This window comes from Nyctereutes procyonoides, unplaced genomic scaffold (assembly GCF_905146905.1).
Source record: "Nyctereutes procyonoides isolate TBG_1078 unplaced genomic scaffold, NYPRO_anot_genome, whole genome shotgun sequence".
In the NCBI taxonomy this organism is placed as follows: domain Eukaryota; kingdom Metazoa; phylum Chordata; class Mammalia; order Carnivora; family Canidae; genus Nyctereutes; species Nyctereutes procyonoides.
The window spans coordinates 9,724,424-9,730,745 of NW_026575049.1; the positions used below are offsets into that span (position 1 = coordinate 9,724,424).

At 34.7% G+C, this 6,322-nt stretch overlaps 1 protein-coding gene across 1 annotated transcript in view; it reads left to right on the forward strand.

The window, feature by feature from the left end:
* Positions 1 to 5,144, forward strand: part of CAND1 (cullin associated and neddylation dissociated 1) — a 40,085-nt gene extending 34,941 nt beyond the window's left edge. Inside the window, exons 12-15 of the mRNA XM_055328529.1 lie at positions 1,317 to 1,486; positions 1,568 to 1,732; positions 3,246 to 3,353; positions 4,057 to 5,144. Of these exons, the coding sequence (XP_055184504.1) occupies positions 1,317 to 1,486; positions 1,568 to 1,732; positions 3,246 to 3,353; positions 4,057 to 4,281 (668 nt within the window). The 3' untranslated portion in view covers positions 4,282 to 5,144. The remainder of the gene's footprint in view (positions 1 to 1,316; positions 1,487 to 1,567; positions 1,733 to 3,245; positions 3,354 to 4,056) is intronic.
* The last annotated feature ends 1,178 nt before the right edge of the window (positions 5,145 to 6,322 follow it).

Sequence of the window (6,322 nt, forward strand, 5' to 3'; positions counted from 1 at the left end):
ACTCCATGCTGAGCGTGGGGTCTGACACAGGGCTTAACCCCACAACCTGATGGTCATTCTCATTGAATTATGTTCTAGTTTAGTATTATTTGTGACTATATGAACATTAGGACACCTCAGAAGCTTTTGAAAAATTGTAACAACAAAACCAGTGTTGAGGATTAGTGATCCTAGTCCCTGTCATCATTTGTCCATAATAACAGCAATATTTTAGATGCATTTATGAAAGGAGATACTTTAATTATTTTGATTTACTGTTTTAGTAATTCTAAGCAAGAGGGGTAAGGAGGTAGGAGGTTTAGGGTGGTATGTTTAAATCCTTTTTGAACCAGGGTACCTCCTGAACACTTGTTGTAATTAGAAGTTTTCTGGGTGGTTAGCCTTAAATTACCAGCATACGGTATCTGAGGTATTACTTCCTTCCCATTTTTTTCAGATTGCTCTTGTGATACATTCAAGTCTTAACCCCTCTCTTTTTCTCTATGTGTCCCAAAAGATTGCTGACTGCAGGGTTCTGATGACACAGTGATGAACAGTAACTCCATGTGTGAATACCAGGGATGTCCCAAACACTATTCAGCAGTGCACATGCAATTTATTCTACTCATGTAGCCCTAAAAAGTTGATAGTTCTCATTTTATAAACTCAGAAACTGAGGCTCTTGCCTATCGTAACTTGCCAAAAGTTGGCAAATGTAGGGATTTGGATCGCCATCAGACTTATTTCTGCTTTTTGTCCTATGTGAGGTTTCAGTTTCCTCCTTTTGTATTCTTAACCCTCTTATTACCAATTCATAAATTCTTCATTAAAGATAGAAATAAAAATATTTTGAAGGCACATTTCTCTTCATCATCAGATAAATAGTATTCAGTTTATGAAGCAATGGATCTGTCCTCATCCTATTTACCTTATTTTGAACTCTTTTTTTAAGTTCTATTTTTGTTGCTTTTTAGTGAGATTACTAATTTTGAACTCTTGAATCATTTATGTTGCTGCCGGCTTCATCACTTCTCTGTGAAACCTACAGAATATAGATAGTTAATAGGGAACTTTTTTGGGTTCTCATTCCATACGCTCTGCATGATAGAATGTTGCCAAGAGTTATCAGACAGGATAACCTGTCTGAATATAAGTGCATTTAATTGATAGTTTACCTGTTGCCCAAAAAAGCTCTATGGTTCACGTATCATCTCATTCATGTTCTTCCATGCCCTGCATTGAAATAATAATGTCAATAAACTTACCCATTTAGAAAAAAATATGTATTTTATTTTAAGCCTACCCTGACTACATGTTGCTTCTCTTATAATTTTCAGGTGATTTCCTGAAAACATTGGAAGACCCAGATTTGAATGTAAGAAGAGTAGCCTTGGTCACATTCAATTCAGCGGCACATAATAAACCATCATTAATACGGGATCTTCTAGATTCTGTCCTGCCACATCTTTATAATGAAACAAAAGTTAGAAAGGAGCTGATAAGAGAGGTAAGTTTGTTACTTTACTGTTTGTCTAAGCTTGTCTTTTACTTTGAAGTATACCCACACTTTCTCTTTTTGTTTCAACAGGTAGAAATGGGTCCTTTTAAGCATACAGTTGATGATGGACTGGATATCAGAAAGGCAGCTTTTGAGTGTATGTACACACTTTTGGATAGTTGCCTTGATAGGCTAGATATCTTTGAGTTCCTAAATCATGTTGAAGATGGGTTGAAGGACCATTACGATATTAAGGTAAGATGTCTGTGCCTGTTGATAGATTGTTTTAGAAGAAGACTTTGCTGTAGTGACTTTCACCCTTGTGATTTACTCTTAAGAAAAATTGGTTTGCTTGCCATGATTCTAGTAAGTTTGTTATAAACTAGAATATGCAAAAGTAGTAGTGATACAGTATAGCATCAGGAAGAAATCCGGAAGCTTCATTGGAAGAGGAAGTCAAGTCTACGTTGTAGATGGAAAATTCTAAGAAATTCTCTGTGCCAGTTTGCTTTAGTGTATTGTTTCCAGACAAATTTTGCTGTTTAGAGTATAATGTGTGATAGTTTGTGTCTTTTTTTTTTTTTTTTTAACATTTATTTATTCACGAGAGACAGAGAGAGGCAGAGGAAGAAGCAGGCTCCATGCCGGGAGCCCGATGTGGCACTCAATCCCAGGACCCTGGGATCATGACCCAAGCCAAAGGCTCAACCACTGAGCCACCCAGGTCCCCCTTTGGCCTGTCTTAATATTGAATACTAGTCTTCCCAGGGAGGTTTATCTTGACAGTTGTTAGAGCTGTTCTGTATGATAACCGTTGTATTCATCTAAATGAAGGATTTTTATTTTCCAGTATGATTAATAGGCTTAATATCAAAAGTTATGTTAAAGGATAACACAAAAGGACTCTTTTCACATGTACAAAGTGTAGAAGCAACTAGAGAGAAATCCCACTGCTTCTTAGATTTAGAGCATGAACTTATAACTGCTCTTTATTTGCTCATGTCCGTTTTAAATAGGAACTATACATATAAGAGGGTAATTTTAAAAAGGAGTGCATTATATCTCTATTCTACTTTTCTCTTAGGGCCTTTAGTCAAGGCAAAAGTGGCAGCTGAACAGTCATTTAGCATACTGTCAGAATCCTAACTTCTGTGTTTCCGTATCTGGCAGTAACCTGACCCTCTCATTAGTCAATGAACAAAGCCCCCCAAAAAGTAATAGAATCCTCCTGCTTCATTCTACAACTTATAGTCTAAAGAGAAAAAAGACTGTGGTTACTTACTGAGTTAATCTGAACAACGTGTCTTTTTGATGTTTGAGATCTGTTAGGACAGTAGAAACTTACTATAAAATTATTCTCCTGGTTCAGTTATTTTCATGTTCAGTGATTTTCCATTCCAGTGCACATGAGCTTTTTTAAAAATAGTATATTTATGGCCCTATCCTGACAGGTTAGGTAAAAATCTTTGGGAAAAGGGCTGAGGAATTAGGCATATTTCTAAAATTGTCAAGCACTAATGTGCAGCCCAGATTGAGAACCACTTTATCAGTGCTGTACTATAGGATCACCTTATAGGTTAGATCTGTCTAGTGCTTATAACTAATATTCCTACGATAAGGTTTGAAACAAATTTATGTGATTCCAAGTGGTGATTACATTAAGATGAAACTTTACGGTACTTGCTAATCCTTTCCTCTTAAAAACTTTATCAGAATTTTGTCTTTAGAAAATAATGCAAGTCTAAATTTTTGTTTTAATGTCTAATAGATGCTAACATTTTTAATGTTGGTGAGACTCTCCACCCTTTGTCCAAGTGCAGTACTGCAGAGGTTGGACCGACTTGTTGAGCCGTTACGTGCCACATGTACAACTAAGGTAATCACTAATAGACATCACCTAAGACCAGGCTTGGTATATTCAAGATCCTAGTTGATTCTATACTGTAGTTTTCTGAATTTAACCATGCTAGTACCCTATGTAGCAGTTGTTTTAAATGTTTTGTTAAATGCTATTCTTAAAAGCTTTTATTTAATGTTACACTATGATACCTATTTTGAAGTATTGATACAGGATAAAATGTGTTAGAAGCACGAAAGAGGAAATGGTGAATTGTAGTGGGGGTGGGAGGAATCATAGCTTCCAATGAGCATGGTATTGAAAACGGACCTTGAAAATGAAAAGTCAGAATTATTTTTAGATTCAGAAGGTAAAACGACTTTTCACATAAAAAGTTACACAAATTTAAGGCAGAGAGGTCAGTACATGATGTTCTTGAAGAATAATGTCTTAGTTAATGGTCTAAATTAAGGAGTAGTTTCTTACTTGATAAGCATAAGGCTCTGGATCTCGTTCTTTCAGTCAGGCTCTGGATTTTCTGTTTTATAAAGGGCTTTGTATAAAATGTTCCCTCAAAGGAAGACAGCTACTGCTAAAAATTTAAAAATAGCTGTTTAGAGTAGAATGTACCTTTGGGGCTTATAAAATAGCTTTGCTTTATTTACCAGAAAATTTCTACATGCTTAAAATTTTGTTCAAGAGCTGTCTTTATAACACAGTATAAATTTACTCTATGTTACAGGTGAAGGCAAACTCAGTAAAGCAGGAGTTTGAAAAGCAAGATGAACTAAAGCGATCTGCCATGAGAGCAGTAGCAGCATTGCTAACCATTCCAGAAGCCGAGAAGAGTCCGCTGATGAGCGAATTCCAGTCCCAGATCAGTTCTAACCCTGAGCTGGCGGCCATCTTTGAAAGTATCCAGAAAGATTCATCATCTACTAACTTGGAATCAATGGACACTAGTTAGATGTTTGTTCAACATGGGGACCATTACATTGACCATATGATGCACTGAATTGACAGGTTAATCATAAGACATGGAAAGAAGTGTTTAAGGCTTCAAAATGTTCCATATTTTTTTTCCTTCACGGAGACAGTTTGGCTTTCTTCCATTGTTGTTTTTGTAGCATTTCTTTCAGAAACATGTATTTCCACAATCTCCAGAGGTTGTAAAACCACTAATGTCTTAGTGGTTAGGGCAACATTTAAAAAAATGGAAACTAAAAGTTAGGATTTATGGAGATAGGGTCCAGTATCTATTTGCCCTGTAATGTTTAGGATTAAAATGTTAAAATTTTGTGACCATGAATTTCTTTCTTTTATAAATTTTCTTTTAAAAATCAAAAATTCTGCAAGATGAAAACCATGTTTTTCTTGTATAACTTTTTGTTTCAGCAACATAAATTGATTTTTAGCTGGCAGACAAGGATATCTGTGTAAGATTTGTTACATTTCAAAGGGTTTGGCAGTTTAAAAATAATAAGGTATCATTTTTTAAGTATGGGGATTAAGATATCCCTGTTGCGCACACTAATTTTGCATGAGCAAGTTTACAAATATGTATTGTCTGTAAAGCAGCATGTGCAGATTATTCATAATAACAAAAGTTAAAATAAGTATTATTGTATTAGTGCAATTTTCAGATATTTATTTTTGCACAGAAAACCTATCTGGGGAGAGAGAGAGAGAGAGAGAGAGAGAGAGTAAATTTTTGAAACTTTGGTTTTCTTAATGCCAGTGTGAATTTGCAGATGTTTTCAGCAAATCAAGTCACAATAACAATTTGCCACTTTTTCTATTATAAATTTTCTTACACATTTGAAATTTGAATATTTAAGTATTCAGTTTTTCTCAGTTACCCATTTGTGTGTGTGTGTTTCCACTTAGAAATTTTTAAAACCAGATGTTTCTTTCATTCCCTTTGGATCCCTGCATTCCTTATCAAAGGATACAAATACTGTGTATGCTTTTGAATTTTATTTTTAGGAAAATTCTGAAGCTGACGATCACATCACAGGTTTGTTAATATAGTACTTTCTTTTCGTTGAGTTAGATTCCCCACCCCTCCCTTGTAGAGCTAATTTACATATGTATTTGGTAAGTGTTGACTACTTTTCCTGATTAAGGGGGTCTGTGCTGGGGGGAAGCAAAGCTTTGCAGTATCTTATATTGTAGTTAAAATTTTATTTAACATATCCTTCAGTGAGCTCATTTCACACTGTAGCCAATTCCTTCAAATTTGTGGTGCTCCTGTAACAGTAAGAACTTCTGAAATAAAAGACATCTCCTAATGCTGTGCAAACATAGTTTACATGTATTGAAGGAGGCAGTTGTTAAATTGACCAATTCAAGCAATCAGATATTTGAAAACTGCACCCTTTATTTTTGAAACTGTGAATTAGAAATACTTTTCCCGCTGTATAACTTCCTGCTTTAACATCCGACTATGCAGTGATTTTAAATGATAACATACTGTGGTTATTAGATTAACAGCTTGATTTCAAATGTTCAGATAATGCGTAAGACATCACATTACCAGTAAGGATTTTAGTACGTTAATATAGAACGTTACATGAAGTTGGTGCCATTTCAAAAATGTGGCAGGTTATAACCTTATACCATAATTTGCATAAAACTGTAATAGAAATTTGAGATGTCAGTATATTATGTACTATGCATTACCGTGGTATAGATGTTGTGGATATATTTAAGTATTTGGTTACATGGTTTCACAATAAATTACAATACTGCAGGCTCTAGGACCATATAGGAGACTGACATGCATATGTTGTGTGAATGTCTTAGTTAATTGTCTAAAGTTAAATCCAAACACTTTTCATGTATTGGATTTCTTTTCTTTCTTTCTTTTTTTTTTTCTTCCAAGATGCATGGTTTTTTTTTTAAGTCTTGGAAGACTGCTAATTTTTCTAACATAGCTGAAATTTTATCTTTTAATATAAAAATAGATTACATTTTTTCTAGTAGTATATCTGGCTTTAGTGGTTTTT